This window comes from Crocodylus porosus, unplaced genomic scaffold, assembly GCF_001723895.1.
Source record: "Crocodylus porosus isolate Cpor-Errol unplaced genomic scaffold, CroPor_comp1, whole genome shotgun sequence".
In the NCBI taxonomy this organism is placed as follows: Eukaryota; Metazoa; Chordata; order Crocodylia; family Crocodylidae; genus Crocodylus; species Crocodylus porosus.
This window is the reverse complement of record NW_017728931.1, coordinates 48662684-48685770: the sequence shown is the minus strand read 5'-3', so window position 1 is coordinate 48685770 and position 23087 is coordinate 48662684. Positions and strand designations below refer to the sequence as shown.

The window sequence follows — 23087 nt, the reverse complement described above, 5'->3', positions numbered from 1 at the left end:
ATTTACACCAGCTAAGGATCTGGCCCAAGGACTTTAATGGGCAAAGTGGAGAGGAGAAGGTGGGATTTGAGGGGTGCTTTAGTTTGGATGAAGTGGTGGGATTTTGGTAAGGACTTGCTTGGGGAGAGTGAAAACAAACGTCTTGCAATGGCTTTAAGCATGCATGATGGAAAGATGAGGTTGTTAGGAGTGTAGAAAAAGGTGGTAGGGTCTGAGGGAGTTTTAAAAGAGATGTTAATGAAACAGGTTTACCAATCACTGGTATGAACAATAGGTTTGCCTTGCTCTGTAACATCATAGATTCTGCCAGTTCTGACCATGACTGCAAAACTTGGTGCTGGCCAACACAGAGGTACCAGCTGCTTGGAGTACAGTATTTATTTCCTTCGCTCTTTGCCACTGCCTACCCTTTTACTTTCCATTTTTGTGTTCCAAATGAGAGACATCATCTCTACAACTCCTTGCTCCTGCCAAGCTTGCAGCTCAGCCTCTAATTTCTTCCCTCTGTTCTTCCCTTAGCACACACAGGGCACATTTACAATGCCTCAGTACTATACCGTGGAGCCCTGCACTTAGGATTGTTGCACATGCTTGGCACACCATGTCCCAAAACAGAGGCAATGTAGCTACCTTAATACAGCACTGGGCATTCTCCATTAATGCTCACCTGCATTTTTGGATGTAGTATGCATAGTACATGCGCACATGTTTCACAACAATGCTCTTCAGCACAGTATTGAGGTGGTGTAGTTCTGTCCCAGGACAGGCATTCACATTACTGTAGCATAAAAACTGATATCCTAAACCACAGCAGTGGAGGTAGCTACTAGAGGGACCTGAATAGATTTCTATTCTGTCATCCTTTAACAATCTCTGTTGCACAGAAAAGTCTACTTTTACATTTTTAAAGCCAGAGAAGTATATTCCAATTACCATTTTCTATGAAGACTTGTACCAAATGTAGCTAAGCTTTGCTAATCTGCACTTCAGCAAAGCTACAGTGAAAAAGGATTTTCAAGTTTACAGAAGCAGTTTAAATGAAGTTTGTTTGCTCTGCTTGTGGCAAGGACATTATGCTTGACATCACACCTCCTACAGGCCATTTGGAATCAGGAGGTGACATCACATTTCCTCCAGGTACAAGCATCCAGTGAACATCATTGGTTTTACTTACTTTTGATGATTAGCTTCATGTATTAGAGATCACAGAGGGGGCAGCCTTGCTAAAGTTTTCCCTGCTGGAAGGGACCCCTTGCTCTTTTGGTGACATGGAGAAACACTTAGGAGCAGTTAAAGAGTCTAAGATAAAACAAAAAAATTCAATAGGGAAAATTTGGAAAATATTCACAATGAGTATTTTAATTATAATTTAAGTCTAAACTGAGCTAAGGACCTCATTGCCCATAGGGATATACAAATATGTAGTGAGACAGCCTTAAAGGGCTTGTGATCCAAGTAGAGGAGACAGTAACAGAAAGAAAATATTGTAATTTCTTGCATACCATGTGCCCTTAAATAAGATGCTTACCTTGTTTATGGCAAGCAGAATGTGGAGAAAAAAGATTTTTCCAGAGTCATGGCAAACCGTGTGAAAGTGTAATTCTTTCTCGAAATATATGGTGTCTAAGAAGCGTAGCACCCAAGAGACAATCTGGGTGAGGCAGCAGGAACTTCCTAGTGTGGCAGGACAGCAAAAAGGCTAGGGTCCAGATCTAGGCAAGAGCAGTAGCAAGACTGTTGCTTCTTTACTGTAAATAGTTCTTTACATAAGATCCTGTAAATAATAAAGGGTTGCTTCCACATCATATGCCTCATCAAGAGACTACAGACTGCATGCAGCAGCTAGTTTGTGCCTGAGACATCAAGTAACTGTGCTCAGCCAATAGATAGTGCAAGAGCCTAGGACTGTGAGAGGTCTTCCATTGGTCTCCTCTCGTTCTGCCTGATACACCACAGAGAAGCAGCAGACATTAGGCGTGCAGACAGAAATGCAGCTCCTAGCTGTAACTCAGAACAATTGTTGCAAAGCGCTCTTAGGTTACCCCAAACCAAACTGAAGTTCAGTGTTGGTTCCAGGGGAGGAATCTAGCTGTAAGCTGGGAGTCTGCAGCCAGGTTCCCATAGCAGTGGCCAGGGCTCTCTGCGAGTGCTCCCTGTTTTCAGACCGGGAGGAGGGAAAGGCAGCAGAGAGAGCTCATTTTTGGGAGCTCCAATGCACTCGCCCCACCCCTCTAGGGGGTGCTGAAAACTCCGCGGACTGAACTCCCTCTGCTTCCTTTCCCTCCTCCAATTCTGAAAACAGCACCAGGCTGGGAACTCCTCAGACACAAGTTACAAAAGACGCTATGTTTTGAAACTTCTTTATCTGATACCTCATGCAGTGAAGGGTCAGATTTTCACCCAATCAGCCGTTTTTTTAAGCTGTTTGCAGCCATGCACTTGTTTGGTCACAGCTATAAACTACTTTCTGTGGCCAGATCGGGCGAAAATTGTTACTTCTGTCTGCACCGTAGAGCACAGCATCTGCATGCTTCTACTGCAGCAAGGAAAAATCTGCTTCCCTACTTATAACACATAGGCCAATTTTGGAGGACTGGTTTTGGGAGGGTGAAGTGTGTATAGTATATAAGTAAATATGATGTTAGTATCCCCTTTTTTACTGTTGAGGAGTCAAACACAGGCAGATAAGAGACTTGTCTGCAGTCACACAACAAATCCATAGCAGAGCTAGGAACCAAACCCAAACCTCCTGAATCCCTTTCACTGCCTTGACTATATGCTTGTCCTTCCCCTCTGTCAGCCACCAAAAATCTATGAAGTGAAAATAAAATTGAAGGCATTGAGTTGTCAGGCTCAGCACTATCCACTTTCCATGGAAACCTGCCTTTCTGACTATAACTGATCTTGTACATAGAGAGAAGCACTTCTCATCATGTGAGCTGTCAAAATGTTTCACTTCGCAAAATGCAGTAGATGTGCAGCTGTCTTCTGGAGGAAGACTGTTCAGTCAGCCAGGCAGAATACAACCTGGTTCAAGACAACCCAGTTCTAATTCTGCCTATTTGATAAATTTGCACTGTGGTCATGTCAGAATCACAGCCTTGTTTTCTGTTGTCTGGCTTTTAGTGATGATGTATGAATAAGTAAAGAAGACAGCTTCATTTTCATAAGCTAACTTGTGCCTGAAGTACCGGTAACAAAGAGCGAGAGGAGTGCACTTAATCATAACTGCAGGGCCAGAGCAGAAAACAATGACAAAGCTTTTGCTGTTAGTCACGGTGTTTTATTATAACAACTCTTAAGAAGAAGAGACAAACAGTACAGAATACTGAGCAATTCAGATGCGTTATGGTAGCCACTGTATCCTCATCTAGGAAAGAAAGGGCTTCATGCTCAGTGGCATAGCGGAGTCGTGCACTAATCTTTCACCTCAGGAGAGCTGGGTTCAAATGCCAAGCATGGTCAGAGGTGGAATGAGTCCAGCAAAGTGCCTGTGGAGGTTTGTTCACAAAAGCATGCCAGAGTTTGGTACTGCAGTCCCTGCTCAGAAAACACCCAAGGGTTTGCTGATGGTGGATGTTGGAATTACTGAGAATCACCATCAGAACTGTGCGTATGTGATGAGGAAGACTGGGGTAGCAGGAATGAGGCACATCCGGACTAATGTACAATCACAGGACTGTTGGTAGGGGGAGTTTTTTATAGCCTCTGAAAACATTAGACATAGTTTCAGCCAGTGCAACCCGTCCTTTAACACTCTTACATTCAAGCTAAGAAGTAACCTAATAAATACAATCATGTTTATCAATTGCCATTAAGGAGACATGGGCTGGAAGTGGGGAGGGTGGAGGGGTGTTGAAATTTTATCAACAAATCACTTTACACCAGAAAATTTACTTTCATAGACATGGAAATGATTCATAAACTTCTTTAACAGAAAAAAAAGTAAAATGGTTCAAAATCATAACAGAGTATTTTGTTTTGTTCCAATTTTGCATGTTTCATTTCAGCTTTCAGAAATTATTTTATTACATTTTAAACATATATGATATCATGCATCTATATTGTTCAGACATTATCAAAACAAAATATTTCAGTTGAGTTGCATGTAGTCCAGTTTGGGATGAAACCAAATTTCGAAATGCCAGAATTTCCTCTAGGAAGGAAATTCTCATTTCTGACCAGTTCTGGCACTGGAAAAGATGGTACAGAAGGTATAAAGGTACAACATAGCAACAGTGTCACAATCTAGAGCAGGGGCAGCCAGATATGGCTCATGGGTTGCATCCAGCCTGCCGAGCACTTTCATCTGGCCCCTGGTACCCACCAATAAATTGTGCCCCGCCCAGCCCTTCTACCCACAAGGGTGGGAGCAAGGCTCCCAAGTATACCCTCCCCACCCCAAGATACCCTGTTGCTCTTCACTGCCACTCTCAGGGGTGGAAGGGCCCAGCCTGGCCAGCACACAGCTTCCAGGTTGGGCTGCTGCTGCCACTGCTGCAGCCACTGGGGCCACCAGGGACCTGCTTCACTTCTCCTGCCTCCCTCCAGGTCACTGCAGGTAGCAGATAGGAAAGCAGTGGGGACAGAGCTGCAGCTGGGCAGGTGCATGGGCTAGGGATGGCAGCAGCGGGGAGCCCACACCCAGGAGGCATCAGCAGCCCGGAGCTTGGGTGGGCAGCATGTGGGTGTGAGCGAGGGTGTAGGGTGTGAGGAATCTACCCATGGCGCACAACCCTGGCAGGTGGTGGCAGCAGCAGCAGGCAGGGGTGCTTAAGGTGCAGGTGATGATGCCTGGCAGGGCCTGGCTCCGACCAGCACTGCACATCGCAGAGAGTGATGCAGCCACCAGCAGGGAATCGGTATCGCTGGCACTCCCCATCACACATTGACGCATGCCCCCCCACACATACCCCACATCCCAACATACACACGCAACCACGCACCCCACCACACCACCGTACAAACACGCCCAGACCTCACCACACATACGCATCCCCACATGCCATTATACGCGCGCGCGCGCGCACACACACACACACACACACACCCCCTGTACAAGACTAAGAATTTATTTTTGAGTTATGCGATCATCTCTATGTGCACAACGCAAACACAAATCACGCCAAACTATTTTTTTGTAATAAAAGTAAAATATGTTATGGTAGGTGTTTGACTTTTAGTGTATGATTTCTGGGTTTTTTCTGGCTCGGTCATGGCAACTGCCCTCCCAGAAGGAGTATTTCTGGGGGGCAAAGGGAGGGACTTCCTGTGCCAAAAGCCAGAGGTTACGAGTGGGACATCCGGTCCCAAGATTGTGAATAGTTGAATAAATTAGTTGTATTTTCATAAAATTTACTCCAAACTTACTTAGAAGAGAAGTTAACTTGTCAGATTACTAAAGCCAATAGGTGCTACTATTTCCTGCCTTCATTTATGCCCTGTTAAACCTCCACAGATGCCCTGGAGGGCCGAGTTTGGGCTGGTGCCTTTAAGAAAAGATGATACAACTGAAAAAATACACCTAGAGACAATTTACTTAGCCTTTCAGTCTGTTTTTGTGTGGGAAATGCCTGCTGAGGGATGAGAGTTAGTTCATATGGTTCTGTTTTCAAAACTGATAGTTTGGATTGGTAGGGGGGGAAAGCAAATCCATTAACCAGCAACAAGGTTTGTGCTTTACCTATTAGAAATCAGTTTGAAGGGTGAACTCTGTGACTTTGTTTGGTAATGCATAGGGATAAAATAATGAGAGCAGACTGATGTTTCATGGACAAGAAGTTCAGTATCTGCTTCTTGCAAATGGGATTCTAACATTTATTTATTTATTTATTTATTTATTTCCTTTGATGTGAGAAGTACAATCCTGAGCAGGAACTGCTGCTGACTGCTGAGTTGTGAAATGCACTGTTAAAATACAGGCAGGGTCATTCTTTTCTTACCACCTGTGACATTCCTTTACAGCTCAGCTGTGCCTGAATTTCTGTTCTGGTTTCCTCATCTTTTACTACTCATGACAGTTCTTTGGTTTTTGATTTACACTACATCATATATAATAATGGAGTTGTGTTTAGAAGGAACAGCCAGCCTTCCAGTCTGGAACCAACAAGTGTTAGCCTTGTCAGCCTGTAAATAGATGTTTATTTTTTCCTTTTTAAAGAGATAGTGCTTGTGTTCATTCAGACCTCTAAATCATGCTCATCTGCTTTTTTGGCTTCTTTATCTAAGTTGCTATGGAATCCTCATGCAACAAGAAGAGCCATTTATGATACAGAAAATATTGATGTAAGAACAAATGGTCATAAATTGTCCATGAAAAGATATACGGAATTAGAAGAAGGTTTCTAACCATCGAAGTAGTGAAGTTCTGGAAAAGCTTCCTGGTAACTGAAGTGAAGGCAAAAACCCCCCAAAAAACTTACCACTTTTTAGAAGAAGTTTGATAATTTATGAACAGGATTTTGATATAGGGCCTGCAATAGTAAAATGGGCTTGATGAGCCAGTAAGTTCCCTTCAGTTATTATTGTCCTGTAGGGTCAGGCCAACTCTCAGGATCTCAATATTGTGCTGTTGGAGAGGAGGGTGCGACACAGTTGCACATATACAAACACAAATCAGTTAGGTGCATACACACACACACTACCAGCTCAGGCACACACACACATCCAAACCAGCCTAGGCATATACATACCCATCACCAATTCAAGCACATACACTATACACCCCAAAAGTTAGACACAGATCACTAATTTGTATATCATGCACATAATGATATATACACACACACCAATTCACACACATACAACCCACCTACACATACACACAGGTAAGTTCCTAACTTGGATGGTACAGTGTGTAGGTGTGTGCTTGGGGTACCTGGGATACTTGAGGGAAGGTGCAGGTGAGAGAGAGAGAGTTAAAGTGTAGGGAGTGGAAGTTGCCAGAACCGGGATTAGAACTGGTAGACTACAGAGAAGCTGGCTGAGGAACTGCAGCTTGGGTTTACTTAAGGTAGACTGGGGATGGAAAATGAGGCAGACAACTGAGATATTGGGGGTGGGTGGAGGGAAGATAAGTGGTGGCAAGGAGGAGACAGCCATGAAAGAAACTGAGGCAGAAATCTGGTTGCTCAGGGAAAAAGGAAAAAGGCAGTGGGGATAAATAACACAGTGGCAAAGAAACAGGGTTTGCAGGCAAAGAGGAGCTCAAGACAGGTGTTGGAGGTGGCAGTGAGCCAGAAACAGGAGAGGGAGAAATGAGACAGAAGTTAGAGATTGGAGCAGGGCCAAACCATAGTAAAGCAAAACCCAACTTAGGGGTCCAAATAACAGTTTTATTACAGAGACAACACACTACACAGCCCCATGAAGTTATTGGTGCGCATGCACACATGCACGCACGCAGCAGGAGAAGGAGACTCAGTGCAAGGGTTGGAGTCCAGGTAAGGAAGAGAAGCAGAGTCCAAGTCCTTGGTTGAAGAGGGGTGGGGGGTGATAGCTATCTATCCAGGCTGGAAAGGGGTTGTTATCCAGAGGGGGGTCGCCAGCAGGGCCTCTGGGTGGATAGGTGGTGTGGCATGGTGCTGGTCCAGATGGAGAGGGCATCCCACTGGGTCTGTCTTCACTGCCCCTTTTTATAGGGGCAGACCTTGTGTGACCCTAGTGACAGGAGGCATGCCCAGGCAAGGGTCAGTCCCTGGCATACTGAGCATGTGTGATCCATGCAAGGATGTGCAGTTTTGGGTGTCTGTAATGGTGGGGTACAATGGCAGAGTTGTTGGATCTGCAGGGTCTCTTGTCTTTCAAATCCTGGGTTCTTGTCTCTGTTCCTGGGTGAGGTCTGTGGTTCCTGGATGAATCAATTCAAAGTGATGGCCTGGTCGTTACAGGTCATTCAGTAGAGGCCTGCTACCATTGTATTTCAGTCATTCTCAGTCACTCTCATTCATCCGGGAACAAGTTTACGTGGGACGGGTACATGAATCATACAGCTGCAACACCAGGGATGCCCTTGCAGAGGACACAAGATGGAGGTTTGACATACAAAATGGAAACTTGACATGACTTACGCTAACTTACATATACAGACCTAAAACAGTAATCACGTAATATAAAAGCAGTACAAATATAATAATTGTTACTTATAAAACAGGGGGTATCGATATCAGAATAGCAGGGAACTTATTCCAAAGAGGGCAGAGAAAAATAAAACTTACTACGTAAAATAAAATGTTAAAACTTATCCTACATCTTAGCTTACTTATATTTATCTATAGGGGATAAAGAAGGAGAGAAAAAGTCAGGAGTGGTTGGGTAAGGGGAGGGAATGCATTTTAAAATAAATAAAAAAAGAAAAACTGGGGATTTTGCTACAGTATCCTCAGGCTCAATTAGAAAGTGATAGTTTGCTTGTGTAGCTTCGAACTTCAGCCTTACAACCATCTTTATTTTCAGAGCATGATTTTAAATCCTGTTGTTCAAGATGTGAAAAAACCAGTTTCAAAATCAGTCATTCAAACTTTGTCCACCCCAAGTTCATTGAAATAGATCAGCCATTGAAGCCCTATCACCATTTTTAACTGGGTACAAATGCAATTTTCCCTCTTTCCTCCATCACAGAAGGGCAGTTGCAGTCACTATTCTTACTCCCGTCAGATGTAGTACTCTGAATAGATAATGAAGGCTTTGTCTACATGCAAATAATGCACTACTATAACTTAATTCATTTTTCAATTGATTGTCAGACAAGCCCATGTGGACAGTCTTATTTTGGTTTACAATCAATGTATTTACTTTAGCTTAAGCAAATTATTAATCAATTTAAGTTGAACCAACATGAGCCGGGTTTAAACTGAATTCAGTGTGTCCATGCTGCATTGCACACTGATTTAACTTAATGAGTTTTAAATTACTCTCTCTAGTTAAATCAGTCTTGCTTTTTTCCCCCTTAGATTCAGCCATTTCCTAGAATAAAAGAAACTTCTTATGTTGATCTTTCAGAGAGAACCAAAACTCCTTGGAACCAAACAGGGATTAGCTAAAGAAAATAACTTGCTATCCTGGGCCCATTATTGAGTTATATTATCACCATCATCAGACTGTAAGCAGACTATTATGTTACTAATCCTGTCCTCTCATTGAAAGAATTCTTGAAAATGGTACTCCACAATCAGGCGGCATTCAGTTTGCCTAGGTGACATATTTTTGTCAGCATGACAAAGATTCCTACAGTGTTTAATTACTCAAACTAGCCAGGGGACAAGAGAAGGAAATGAGCCGTGATGAGTTTGTAGTGCCATAATGGTCCTATGTGTTTTTTAGGTGATTAGTTACCTTCCTACCATGTGAAGTGAAGGCAGTGTCAGAACTGCTGTGCTCTGTTTCCACTGCCCATCCCTCTCCAGATTTTGTATTTTTTCCCATTAATTATCTGTCTTTTGTCTAATGATCTATTTGTATTTTGCTTTCTTCCAGGCCAGCAGGTTCTTGGCTTGGTGGAGAATCAGAGTGACTGGTACCTGGGCAACCTTTGGAAGAATCACCGTCCCTGGCCAGCTCTTGGGAGGGGTTACAACACTGGTAGGTCCTGAATTGTCTCTATAAATTAACATTGGGGTCAGCTGACAATCTGTCTTGGGTGTGGAATATATGAGACAGCTGTTCATACCTTCCTTCCTACCTGCTGCAAAGATTTATTGCTAAAAACAATGAAAATGCAATGTGGTACATTTTGAAGCAGCAGTTACTTTTATGGAATCATAGAAATTAAGGGCTGGAAGGGGGCTCAAAAGATCATTGAGTCCAAGCCCCCTGCTTTCCAGTCTCTTCTTGAAGACTTCCAAGGTTGGACCACACCTTGGGAAGTCTATTTCAGATTCTGGTCACCTTTACCGTAAAGAAGTTCTTTCTTGCATCCAACCTGAAACCATCCTTTAACACTTTGCGGCTGTTTCTCCTTGTCCTCCCCTGGGGTTGTGAACAGTTTTTTGTCCCAGCTCCCAATATTCACCCCTTATGTACTTATAGACAACCACCAAGACGTGTGTGTCTCCAGCCCCCCCACCTCCTCCAGTCTTCTCTTCCCCAAGCTGAACAGTCCCAGATCCCTTAGTCTTTCCTCATAAGGTTTGTCCTCCAGGCCCTTAATCATTCCTGTGGCCCTTCTCTGGACCCTTTCAAGATACTCCACGTCTTTTTTGAAGCGCAGCACCCAGAACTGGACACAGTACCCCAGTTGGGGTCTTACTAATGCCGAGCAGAGAGGAAGTATCACTGCCTTAGCACTGCTTGCGATGCATCAGCTAATACATCCCAGTATGCTATTAGCAAAGTTGACTACAGCGTCACACTGGCAGCTCATGTTCATTCTGTGATCAACCATAACCCCAAGGTCCCTTTTAGCCATCAAGCTGGCCAGGACATCTCCTCCTAACCTATATTCATGTCAGTGGTTACTTCTTTCCAGATGAAGCTTTCTACATTTATTCTGAAGCACTCTGCACTTATTTATTTGTGTAATGAGCTATCAAATTAATTCATTGCCCTTTGTGTTACTTTGGGGATCACGGTAGTGCTACAGCCACTCTTTAGGAAGGTTACTTGCCAACTTTTGGGAAAGGCAGAGGTCTTCAGTGGGTTCGCAAGTGTCCTTCCCATCTTCGCCACAGGTAGCATTCTTGATGATATGCACCAGAAGGAAGTGTAGGTTGATCAAGAACAGAAGCAAGCATGCATTTTCTCTCATTTAGAGAAAGATGGTATCACAGAATGTAAAAGCAAGAAAGATCTAATCCTCGAGGACAGAAGTTGAGCCATAATCATCATAATACTGGTCATTCATTTCATCTTGCTGTGAGGGTGGAAATGCACTGTATCAAAGAATCTACTACATCAGGAAACACAAATTTTCCTGCTCATCTGTGTTTGAAATGTGTGAAAACATACCAGGTGCATGAAGAACACACATGTCTCTAACTCACTTCTATCTTAGGCTTTATGTGCTAGGGTAGTGAGATAAGTTCTTTCTGTATTTGTAATAAAAGAGTAGAACAGATGGTGAAGGCTCCATTTAGAAAAGATATGCCAAATTAAATAACCCTCCCTACTCCACCAAAAAAAATCTTCAATATAATAGGATTTTTTGCTTTGCAGGAAAACAATGGACTTCATTAAAAGCAATCACACCTATAAAGGGTTCAATAGAGTCGCACTGTGCTATATTTCAGTCATCTGGCTCTTCATAATGCTGCGCGCCATGAGTTGGGCATCGTGGCTGTTTGTGGAACTTTGAAGTTCAGTTTCTGGAGAAGCATTTTGCTCAGTTCTGCAGAAATGATATCAAGACTCCTAACCTATACAGGATCTAGTAGCTTGCAGGGTTAAAATACAAGATTTGAGAGGATGTTACTACAGTATTATGTGAGGTTTATTTCTTCATTGTGAATTCACCGAAGTTGAAAAGAAAATTTAGGGCCAATATCCATTGAAAACTGTATAAGACAGAAATCATTTTCATAGGATTGTCTGACAGCCTTCAAAACTGCCATATAGGCTGACAAGAAATGTCATTTTCATCTCAGTTTCAGTGTCATATCACAGTGCAGTACTTTTTGTTTGACTAAAAGGCTCTTTATAATAAAACCCCCTTGTTCCTCATTTTTATATTTATTTTTCTTTTGGCTGCTTTAAGGCATATAGGAGGTCACCAACACAAAGCCAGAATAGCCACAGCAGTGAACTATACCTCGGGGATTAAAAGTAATTCAGTTATCTCTAGAAATATCTAATCTTGAAGTTTTTTATGACTTTACAGTGGCATAATCCACTGATCCAGACACGTTACAAAAGTACCAAACAAACAACATTACAACATTACAAAAGTACTATTACAAAATAATTATTACAAAATAATCTTTTCTTTAAAGCTAAAGTAATTCAATAACTACAGTGTTTCACATGCATTCCTGTACAGCAGTTCTTGACAGATGTACGTACATACATAGCTAAATGACCATGCAAGAAAAGAGACTTTAGTCTATTGTCATAAATCCATTTTTCAGTTATCTCTGACAAATCAATTAAAATGCAACTCTTTATGGCTTATATGCAGTTTTGAAAGCACAAAAAGAAAGCAAGAAAATCAGAAAATGGTGAGCGAAGGAAGATTGCATAGGAGGCTATAATAAATGGAATGAATTTTTTTAAGTACGTGGAACAAGAGGTCAGTAAGTGGGACAGTGCTTCTAAGAGGTGACCAAAGGTAGATTATTAACAAATCAACATGTATTACTGACAAAAACCCTAAAAAAAAATAAATGCATTGTTTGCATCAGTGTTTCTAAAGGAAAATGAAGAAATCAATCTTTTGGGGTGCAGACAGAAATGCAGCTCCCAGCTGTAACTCAGAACATTTTTTGCAAAGTGGTCTGGGTTGCAGTGTTACCCCAGACCAAACAGAAGTTCACTGTTGGTTTCAGGGGGGAATCCAGCTGCAGGTTGGGAGCCTGTAGCCAGGTTCCCACAGCAATGGCCAGAGATCTCTGCTAATGCTTTCTGTTTTCAGAATGGGTGTGGGAGAAAAGCAGCAAGGGGAGTTCATTCTTCGGGCTCATCAGCTAGTGCTGAAGGGTCAGGTGCATGAATTGGAGCCCTCCCCTACCTCGAGAGCTGCAGTACACCCACCCCGTCCTCCAGAGGGGACTGAACCCTGTGTCCCCCCAGACTGAGCTTCCTCCCCTGCCTTCCCCCCCTCCCATTCTGAAAATAGCAACCGGCAGGGAGCTCGCAGACATAAATTACAAAAAACACTAAATTTTGTAGCATCTTTATTGGATACCTCATGCAATGAGGAGTCAGCTTTTCACCCAAACAGCTGTTTGCAGCCGTGTACTTGTGTTTAGTCACAGCTATAAAATGCTTCCTGTGGCCAGATTGGGTAAAATTTGTCACTTCTGTCTGCACCTTTGATGAAGTAGTACAGAACGAACTCAGTGCCTATTTCGATGTGATCAGCAAATAAAAAGAGCTAATATAACTTAGTCTCTGCAGCCTGGAAGGATCTGAAGAAAGTAGCTAAAGAGAAATGGTTGGTAGAAGGAAAGTGGAGCCGTGAGTTCCTAGCACACTGCTGAAGAACAGTAAAAGAGAAAGATGAAAATTGTTGACCTGATAAATAGAGTATTACATATAAGTAGAATTATGTTAATTGCTTTTGTAAAGGCATAGTGATGCCATATTTACAACCGTCTAATTAACATTAACATTCAAACTTAAAATTCTAACTTCCACATTCTCACGTGATCATATGGGCTAAGTACAGATGTTAAAAAAACCCAAGACAGAAGCGCCCTAAGTATAGCACTTTACTCACAACAATCTAGATTAGGTCAAGACCAAACAGAACACACATGCGCCATTTGGTGGGGGCAGAGGTGGGAGGACTAGGTCCCTACCTGCAGTGGCTGACGCTATCTGGTTGGGGGTGCTCTCGCACACCTCCCAGAATGCTGCAGGAGAATGCTGAGCCCAGTTGCGCAACTGTCCACCCCTGATTAGCTAGCACAGCCCTCTCTCCAGGTCTCCCCACCCCCTTCCCCCTGCTGACCACTGTCAGCACCAGCAGCTGTGGAGTGAGGGGTGGGTAACAGAGCCTCTCTGCTTCATGGGCCCCCCCCACTCCAAACCGCACCACATGGCACACGGGCTCTGTTTCCACCCCTTCCCCCACCCCACTCCCAATTCCAGGCATAGCGAAAAGCGGCGCAGCCCCAAGCTGTAGCTTTTGGCTGCAGCTGGGGAATGGGGTGTCTCTGCCATGTAGACCTTGAACAGCCCCCACTAAGACCCAAGCCCGCAAGCTTTGGGTGGGGAGAGATCCATGTGGCAGAGAGGTTCTATTTCCTCTTCCACCCCTCTTCCCACCCCCTGCCAACCACCACCATCACCACCAGAGCTCCCAGTATGGCAAAAAGCAACGCAGCCATGAGCTACAGCTCCTGGCTGCAGCCCAGGAAACAGACCCTCTCTGCTGCATGGATTTCCCTCCTCCCTCAGACTTTGGGTATGGGTCTTGGTTGGGGCTACACTAGGTCCTGTACACCCCAGACCACCCTTTCATAGTTCTCTGTGCAACAAAAAGTGGCACAGCCCCAAACAGGGAGGCTGTGTTTCCCCAGTCCGACCCAGCCACACAAGGAGGAGATGGAGCCTTTTCTGTCTCCATTCTGTGACAGCCCCGGGGTAGGGCTGAGCCAGTGCTGGAGCACACAAGCACTATCTGGGGCTAGCAAGACTCCCAGGAAAGGGCCCCTGGGATGCTGGCAGAATGCAACCTACCTTGACTCAGGTTGGGACATGCTACAGACATTCAACAAAGTGTTCTAACATAAAGCGCTTTAGTGTAATACCACATCCATCCAGGGTTAACTTAGAGTGGGATCTGCCATTTTAAAGCACTCTGTGTTCCATGTTTGGTTATGGCTTTAGAGCACTTTCTGTGTGCTTACCATGTGATAAGTGTAACTTCTGTATAGATCGAGGATGACGAAGTTTAATCTAGTGCAAAGTAATGAAATTGTGAGTAAAGAACCAAACCTCCAATATTCAGAATTACTAGGTGTAATATCAGCAGATAACCATCACGCTGAACAGCATCAGGGTCCCTGAGATCTATATTCTCTTGTTGTATCCTCAGCTCCCATTCATTTGTCTGTTATAGTCTTGCAGCATATACAGCCTCATATCATATGTGTTGTGAGAAAATTTTGTCATCATGTTACACTGTAAGCTTCTATTTAATTTACTGTCATTTTTTACTCGCCTCTAGGACTTTTATAGTACAGCTCTACTTCAAGTATCTTTAGGTTTCAGATATCCCCCATCAGCACTCAGCTGTGGTACCTATGATACCTGTCCAAGCTAAATATAAACTGTTATATCTTCTCCCCACTTCTACCTACTCTAGACCTTTTTTGGAGGGTTGGTTCTCTAATTTGGTCCCTACACAACTGGATGTGGAACCATTGTCTCTGTTCTTTCTTCTTCATTTTCACTAGAAACAGTAATTAGACAGTAACATGTGTGACCCCCTAACATGTTGTCTCCTAATAACACACTTTTATCCTCTCTATGCACTGGCCCCATCTCCCTCTCTTTTCTGAGACGACAGACCTTCTTACATCTTCTACCCCTGCACAGTTGCAGAGCAGAAGAGCAAAATCTGGTTAATCCCTGCACATAATTGTTTCATGGCTGTTAGTGATTTGTTAGTATGTCCTATTTTGGTAGTACTAGCAAACTCTTATCAATGCATTGAAAACTAGACTGATTGACTTCATGCACAGCCTGGAGCAAAGTGCCGAGAGTGAGCTGTACTTACCCAAATCAAGCCTTTGGAAGCCTTGGCTCAGAAACACACTTCTGAGTTGAAGTCATTCCCCTGCTTCCTCCTTGTTCCCAAAAGTATGCTTTTGACCTCCACCTATCTGTGGCTCAACCAGTCTGGCTACTATATAAGTGGGTGTGTTGGAGCCCAATCTTTGCTTATTCCCTGCACACTTTTGAACCCTAAGTATGTGAGTAGCTGTGGTATCATGTATCACTTCCTAAACCCCCATAGGTTTGGGGGTTTTCTTGCATTCATTTGCACAGAAAGATAGTCCAGGTAACAATCTAGCCTGCATAATTTATATTTAAAGAAAACCAGAGAGGATTCAATATCCACTACTGAGGTGGGTGGACCCATGGTAATTTCAGTTGGAGCTCAGGAAGTTCCAATTTACAGCCACTCTTTATTTCCAGTGTTTGAGACACTTTTCAGTTTAACCGTAGTTTTAACATTCCTTCTGCGCCTCATCCAACAACTCAGTGTGTGGTACCTTATCAAATGCATTGTGAAAATCTAAGTGCTGTATATAATGTCCACAGAGTCCCTCATGTCTATACTGGCAGTGATATTTAAAAGACCCCAGCACGTTAGTTAAAACAAACCTTCTCTCCTTTAAATCCATGCTGGCTGTCTCCAATTAAATTGTACCTCTGAAAATATTTCCTAGCTACTGTGAGTTTGGTAGGCTTTTTTTCCCTAAAATTATTTCCCTCTACTGATGCTAAACTGACTGCTCTAGAATTGGTCTCCAAAGCTTGTCACTCTATTTTTTGCGTGTGTGTAATAGTCCTAGTCCTCAAGAAACTTTGTTGTCAAAGAAATTTTAAGCAAAGAAGCAAAGGCTTCTCTAATCCCTCTTATTTACTTTTCAAATGAGAAGAGGTGTAAATTCTGTAGACTTGGTAATGTATTTGCCTTAAGGTCTCAGCATGTATTGTACTTTCCTACATGGTAGAAAACAGATTTTAAAAGCAGTATCTGGGGACTCCACTGTAATGACTTCAGGCCATTTTCTCAGCTGGTGTAAATTTCTCATAGGTCCATTGGCTCAAATAGAGCTGAGCCAATTTACGACAACTGAGGATCTGCCCAAAAGTCTTTCAGATGGTTTTAGATTAGGTCATGCTAAATTATGCTGTGCAACAATTTTAGTGCTGATTTTAGGGTCTGAGAGAGCTTGGTCTTTCTCAAAACCATATCCACTTGTATCAGCACAGCATTTAATTCCTTTCCTACCAGTCATAGTGCTGGAGTCCATTCTTCGAGTAATCCCAACTCTGTGAGATATATGAAACTCTAACAAGAACAGAGTCAATGTGAAAGTACACAATAAGAGTACTATGTGAAACCATGCCAAACACAAAACATGGGGGAGCAAGATTAATCTGAAGAAAGAAAGACTAAGTACGGAACTGAGACTAATTTTTTTTTATCTTTTCTGTATACATAAATAGTCTCTAAGAGCTTCCTTTTAATTTAAAAAAATTAATTTTCATTAGAAAAAAACTGAAATTAAGCCTATCACAAAGTATAATTTTCATCCTATATCCTAGAAACTTCAAACCAAATGCTTCCAAACCAAAATTGTTCTTTATGTATCATCTCTGTAAAAATGACCATCTCTGTCAACACCAGGGATTGCCCATGTGAGCTAGAAACAAGAATCTCAACATCTTGCATTTAAGAGTCAGTTTCTGTAACATAGTAGTATCCTCTGTGGGCTGGGCCACAAAACAAATACTTTTACAAATACAATAGATTGAATACTGCTTCTGAATGGAGGATGCCCATTTGAGGCCTAGTATATTCCAGACTAGCTGCCATTATATGATGCAATTCCACACTAGCTGCCATTATAGGATCGCCACTATCTTGATGGATCCAACAGAGATTGATCCACTAATCTCCAGAACAGAAAGCACGAGTCTCTACAGCCTAAGACAGAGGAAGATAGATTCATAAACTGGGAACTGTCTGTGGATTGGATACAGAAGGGGATGCATAGCACATATAGACTAGTGGAATAAGTGTACGTACTTGATTATTATTACACTAGATTTCATGGGTGGTCTGGTGGTCTTGAACCTTTTTTAACTTTGTGACTTAAGAAAAGACCATTGAAGTAAGTGTTTTGTGTGTGAAACGTACATAAAAATTATATATATGAAGGTATTATAAATAACAAGGCCTCTTTCAGGGAGACTATTTGTAGAAATAATATTAAGTAACATTTTGTGCCTCCCACAATTGGTACCATGTATCATTGAGATAAGGCATTTTATTATCAAGGATAGCAACGACTTTTAATGGAAATTAATCACTTCTGAATGGAGCATCTATGGTTCTGATCCTGGGAAAGGCATATGTGTACCTTTAGATGAATGCCTTTCACCTCAGAGGAAAGATTCAACAGTAAGGCATGTTTGTGTTCAGAGAGGGTCCCGATTTATCTTGTATCTGGGCCTAATCCTGAGAGATGCTGAGCATCTGCTACTCTCAGTAATTTCAGGAGGGGCGTTTGCTGTTCAGCAATATTCAGGTTCAGCACTTGTAAATATTACTGATGAATTCAGTACAGATTTGGAATATAAACAAATACCTCATTACCAATTTATTGTGTCCTAGAAAATCCAGAAATCAACAGGAACAACCCATTTGCAGTACTAGTTTGCAATTTATAATCTCTAGGTCCTGACCACAAATGCAGGCTTTCCTGCTGACCTACAAGAGGGTGTATTTTGAAAAGGAGGCACAGGATGATGGGCAAAGGAAGCCAGAAATGAATTTTTCAAGGGCGGTTCTCCAGAATTAAAGCAGTTGTAAAGTAGTGAGTTACAGACCTCTAAATTAGACAGCCAGAAAAGGGAGTGATACTGGGAGATATTACTCAGTTTATCTGCAGCCTCCCTGAAAGCCAGTGCTATATTCATGGCTATTATTTTGCAAAGCTAGTTCCAGTTCAGTAGGATTCTGTAGAATTCCAGTTCATAAGCAGAGCTGATTCCAGTTCCGTAGGATTCAGCATAGGAGCCCTTGAAGACACCTGCCAAATTCTCTATATACAATTTGAAAAAATAGAGGAAAAATGAGGTTGAACACTTGTGTCAAGACAAAGCATAACTCTGTACCCATCTAATCAGCTTTATTGTGTGTCAGAGTTACAGATTTTTGCTTTCTTTTTTTATATATATAATTTTTTGCTGGCTTTTTTTTTTTTTTTACCATTATCTTACTTGGAAAACCTTGAAATACACTTTTCCATCATACATTCTTTTACCCATAGTTTTCATTCCATCATGTGTAATAATAGTGATTTTGTGAGTGTGAGTTCTACCAATGCATTGATTCATTCATCCTTGAGAAGAAAGCTGATTCTATCTGTGTCATCAGTGAAACACCAAGGCAGTAATTGTCTTTTAATGACTGCCTCCATGTGCCTTGTTTGGTGTACTCTACCACTTGCACTTTGAAACAAAATATCTAAAAGCTGGCCCCAACTTGAGAACAGTTTCCTTTCCATCTGCCTCCCCTCACCCCCTTCCCTCAGTTTCTAAAGCACTGGAGGTACTGTGAACCAGTTTACAGAATGCTTGACATTGCAGAAATGCAGGTCAATGTGTGTTTCATTTCTAAAAATGGTGCATCCTGCTTGAGTGGCGTATTCAGGAAATAATGATATTGCTGTGAATGAATTGGTCCTCTGTTCATAGCATTCACTGAGGCACATACCACTACTCCTTGGTAATTAATTCCATTAAGTTTTGTTATAACTGCATTTTTTAGAATGACATGTGCCTTCATTTGGAACACTCACAAGCTTCATCTCCCAAGAAACCTGTGATAAAGATGCTGCAGTATAGACACGAGGGACCTGATTCTAATTTCTGTTATATTGGTGAAAATACTGAGTAACTAACTCCATTAAAGTTAACAAAATTGTCCAGATTATTTTTTGCTGATTTAGCAGAGAATAAGCTCTAACCCTAATGTTTTAGCTCTGTTTGACAGATTTACATAGACAGTATATACATGCATATGCGTTGTGAAATAAAGGATATACAAAAAAAAAATGTTTCTTTCCAGACCACTCTGCACAGTAGGGTATCATTTTGGAGTACTGTATTTTTACCTTTATGAAGACATCTATTTCATACTTTGTGTGGACACAAGCAAACTGATGATTTATTCAATTGCCCATCCCCTTCAGATGCTGTTTCTTTATTTTAGAGTGGTGACAATTACCTTTTCAGGATAATTTGAAAAAATGTTACATACATTCTGGGCATGTCTCCATGTTGCCATACAGTAAGGTTGTAACTGCGCTGTGTTTTAGTACTTGATATGCAGAAGTAGTAAAACATGGCGCAGTAACCACCTGAACTGCAGCGTATGGGCGGCGCACACCGAGGTTCACCAGCTTTGTTGCTGTAGCGGCGCACTATAGCTACGGCGACATAGCCGGTGATTATGTATAGATCCACACGATTACTACGTAGCCATAGCGTGCCATGTGGTGATGTAGCGCGTCGCTACATTGCCGTAGGGGGACATATAGATGTGCCCTCTGATGCCTAAATTGAAAACAAAAACTGTAATACACTTGGAGAATCCCAGACAAGCACATATTTGACAAAAACAGGAATCTCTTATCTCTGATAGAACACCTTTTATCCCAGCTTGTCACCTTACAAGGGTGATTAAATAAGCATGTCTGCATTTTGTAAATGGAGAACCTGAGCACTTGCATGGCTTGCCCACGGTCACACAGCAAGCGTCAAAGTCAGGATTAGAGTCCATTTTCCCTGTCGTATCCATCACTGCAGGATGTCCTAGCATGTGTCACATGGTAGCAAAGTGATCAAGGCATCTTACTCTAGATCCAGAAACATGAGTTCAAGCATCATTTCAGTCGTGTACTGAAGCACCCCCTCCACCCCCCATTGTCCCAGCTACACCTGGACACCTGGGGAGTCAAAGATGTGTGAATATATTAGCCCTTTTTTCCCTTTTGTGTCTATTGCGGAAGAAACTGATGAGTCAGTTGATTATCCCAATGGGTGTTTTAAGCTTGGGATGGAGCTTTCACCTTTTTTGATTTCTTAGCGTGTGGCATACTACCCAGAAGAAAATCATGAGAAGGAACCCATTGGATTTCCCCCCCATTTGTCTGGTTGCAGGTGCGAGCTGGGTGCTGGGAATCAGAAAGAAGTGTGTACTTATTTCCCTCTGAATCAATTTGTCCTCTTTCCTTATTCTGTCTCTTTCCAACCTTAACTGTTCTTGCGGCAGCTTCTCAGCCTTTCCCTTTCCATGCTGCTTGCGTAGGACTGAGCTGCAGAGAAGAAGATGGAGCACTCTAAGAGGTTTTGGTATCATTCCAACAGGTGTTGTTCCCATGCCAGAGCTATGCAGGCAAAGGTGGTAAAAAGGGAAGCAGTTTGATTTGTAGCCATCCACCTAGGAACCACCAGCAGCTATAAGCAGAAAACCACAGTACTTACTCTTCACAAAAAATAGCTGTGTTTAATGCTGTGAATTGAACCCCACAATTCTTCTTATAACATTAAAGAATAGGGGAATGGGCAGAGACCACAAGTAGTCTCCATGGTGAAACTCACTGCATTAGACAACACAATCTTTTTTGTCATAATATATATTTAGATACTTTTTATAAAGCAACCAAACAAAGAGCAATCCGAGAAGCAACCAAAAGTATTATTTTTCTAACTAACTTGAGATGGACTAAAGTAGAGTTAAAAAACAAGTGTGGTAGCATGCTACATAAGTGTTCTGGTGTCAGTCAATCACTCAAGGCATCACTTTCAGATTGTATCCCTGTTCTCCCTCCCTTAATTGTTCTAGCAATGTTTTATTCATCAGCCAGAATATGGTCTGGTTGCTTCTTGAAAATCAAAAACCAAGCAAATGAACTTCACCACCTTCCAAATAAAAAGGAAGAAATATTGACAAGGGTGCTTGTCCAACTCAGTACATCTTTCCTCCTTTCTTTCCTTGCTTTGTTAAAGCCCTAACTGAGCAGCAGGCCAATGAAGGCTGTGACCAGTTCCCAGCTACCATTCCCATCCCTACAATTAGCATTGTGGGCTGCTGCTACTAGAAGCCAGCTGAGATAATTTCCTACCTCTATGTTCATTTTTTTTCTCCTCACTTAACTCAGAATGGAAAATCTGTTAAATTATTGGCATTTCATTCTACATTAAATACGATGCCTTTAGAAAAGACAGTGTAAGTAAGAGCAACATTCTTTGCTAATTTTCTCCCTTTCTTGCCTGCTTGGAAAATTGATGAAACCCTGCACAATGGATTGGAACCTCCCCTGTTGTAAATGGACATCTTTCAACTTCAGTGGAGCTAGGCTGATTTTATATTGGCTGGGAATCTGACCCAATATTTTCCCCCTCATATGAAATCCACTTATCAGGGGAAAGTGCCAGAAAGGTCTACCACACTGGCATCCTGTACACTTGTGAGTGACTGGTCACATTGGAAGCAGGGTGCTTCAGTGAAATTTTTTACCATCTGCCCAAATAGAAGAGGGCAGACTCAGTGTCTGGAAGCTGATGCATAAAATAACCCTGCAGAGTCTGCATTGCTCCTGAACGGGTGAAATTCTGTTCTTCCTAGAGGACAGCCATCTAAAGCCCAGTTATCTGGGCCTCATGCAGACTTCCAGAAATTCACTCCAAGTGTACGAGCATCAGTATATCCAAACATACATGCATACATTTAGGAACAATGAATAAAGGCCATACTTACAGGGTGGGAGACTCTTGCTGGGGAAGCAGTGATTAAAAAAAAAAAAGACTGGTGGAGTCATGGTGGATAACTAGCTGAACACGAATTTGCAAGTACAATGCTTTGACCCAAGAGGCTAAATGTAATCCTAATGTATAAATAGGGAAGCTTGAACTAGGTTATCCCAGCTCTGTATTTGGTCCTAGTGCAGATGCTGTGTCCAGGACTGATGTCCACAATTCAAGAAGGAAGTTGTTACATTCAGAGTATTCAGAGAAGAACTGTGAGAACAATTAAAGGATTGGAAAACTTGCTTTACACCAGAATACTCCAGGAGCTCAATCTGCTTAATTTATCAATGAAAAGATTAAGGGGCGACTTGATCACAGTATGTGTATATCTACAGGAGGAACAGAAAATTGATAATAGAGGGCACTTCAATCTAGCAGACAAAGGCATAACAAGATCTAATGGATGTAAGATTAAACTAGACAAATTCAGATTAGAAGGAAAGCATAACATTTAACAGTGAATGAATTACCCGTAAGAAGAAACTTTCCAGGGACCTTGGTGGATTTTCCATTACTGGAAATATTTAAATCAAGGTTGCATTTTCCCCTAAAAGATGAGCTGGAGTTCAAACAGGAATTAATTCAAAGAAGTTATATGGTCTGTTTTGTGTATAAGGTCAGATTAGATTACCATAATTGTCCCTATTGACTTTTTACTCTTAAGAATCTATGTAGCTGCATTTAATCACATTTTTTCTCTGGCCATAAAGTCTGTATGAACATCCAACAGATCAGTTTGTTTGATGGTGTCGGGGAAAACCGACGGATCGGGCCCCAAGGTCACGGTGGGCCGGGGTGGCAATTAGATACGGACAGGTGGGATTAGCGGCGTAGAGTCTGGAGTTAGGGACTCGGAGCGGATTGAGAAAGAACAG

The 23087-nt window shown here is 42.2% G+C and overlaps 1 protein-coding gene across 2 annotated transcripts in view; it reads left to right on the top strand.

Annotated features, from left to right (window-relative positions):
* LARGE1 (LARGE xylosyl- and glucuronyltransferase 1) overlaps nt 1-23087 on the top strand; it is a 297653-nt gene that overhangs the window by 198002 nt on the left and 76564 nt on the right. For both annotated transcript variants that reach the window (XM_019544811.1, XM_019544812.1), the window contains exon 6: nt 9475-9579. In XM_019544811.1, the coding sequence (XP_019400356.1) occupies nt 9475-9579 (105 nt within the window). The remainder of the gene's footprint in view (nt 1-9474; nt 9580-23087) is intronic.